Source organism: Penaeus monodon, chromosome 20 (assembly GCF_015228065.2).
Source record: "Penaeus monodon isolate SGIC_2016 chromosome 20, NSTDA_Pmon_1, whole genome shotgun sequence".
NCBI lineage: Eukaryota > Metazoa > Arthropoda > Malacostraca > Decapoda > Penaeidae > Penaeus > Penaeus monodon.
In genome coordinates, this window is record NC_051405.1 from 40,128,016 (window position 1) to 40,128,924 (window position 909).

The 909-nt window shown below is 40.5% G+C and overlaps 1 protein-coding gene across 2 annotated transcripts in view; it reads right to left on the reverse strand.

Annotated features, from left to right (window-relative positions):
- The window catches only part of LOC119585814 (uncharacterized protein YMR196W-like), a 26,189-nt gene that overhangs the window by 17,168 nt on the left and 8,112 nt on the right, over positions 1–909 (reverse strand). For both annotated transcript variants that reach the window (XM_037934534.1, XM_037934535.1), the window contains exons 8-9: positions 577–794; positions 39–157 (exon numbers count right to left, since the gene is read on the reverse strand). In XM_037934534.1, the coding sequence (XP_037790462.1) occupies positions 39–157; positions 577–794 (337 nt within the window). The remainder of the gene's footprint in view (positions 1–38; positions 158–576; positions 795–909) is intronic.

Sequence of the window (909 nt, forward strand, 5' to 3'; positions counted from 1 at the left end):
GACCTCTACAATAAATTCAGGGTTTTCTGTCAACTCACAAGTCTCCTCCGAGCCAGTCCTTAACAATGTAATGGTAAAATTGCTTGGTCCAGAGCAACCCAGCTAAGGCCTGTCTCGCTACCCGTGTTTCCTCAATCGAGAGCCGAGGACTTAACACCTGCGATTCGAAAGTTTTTTTTTTGGTATTAGTATTATGGTATTATAGTATTATCTCAGTTTTAGTCTGTGAATATTTTGATTTTCCGTAAAGAAAATGCCAACTTTTTTGTCATTATGTGAGGGAGTCTAACGTAAAATTATAAAAAATGGTTATTCAATATATATGATAGAATAAATAAAATCTTTCAGAATGTCGCCCCTAGATTTTATTTCACATCTCAATGAATTTTTCTCCCATGACATGTCCAGTACCTGGCTACTCCTATTCATATGATTGCGAGTTACAAAAAAAATCCTTATCCTATGATGATAACTGTCGCTCTTTACAATATACATCTGACATGTTAGTTTACGTAAATATAGATGACTGCGAATGTTATATAGATTAATTCAATCTTAATTTTAAAATATTCTCACCCTCTTGTAAAAAACATCTGCCTCCTGTCTCCGCCTCTCCATGATGGCTTCAAAGGCTCCTCCGAACACGTGAGCTGCCCCATCGTCGCCTTCAGGAGCCTCGTCCTTCTGCCACAGCCTCGTCCTCACCGTTGTCGACTCTCCTGGCTCCAGAGTGACGACGTAGTGGGCACTCGCCTTGGTTCCTTGCATGGCGGGGTTCACTGCGTCTTTTTCGTCTGGGGACAAAGAACAGAACGGTTTTGATCTCTTGCACTTTGTTTCTGTCTCTTGGGCTGTCTGTTTGTATGGATGTTTGTATGCTAGCATGTCTATATATCTATCTGTTCATCT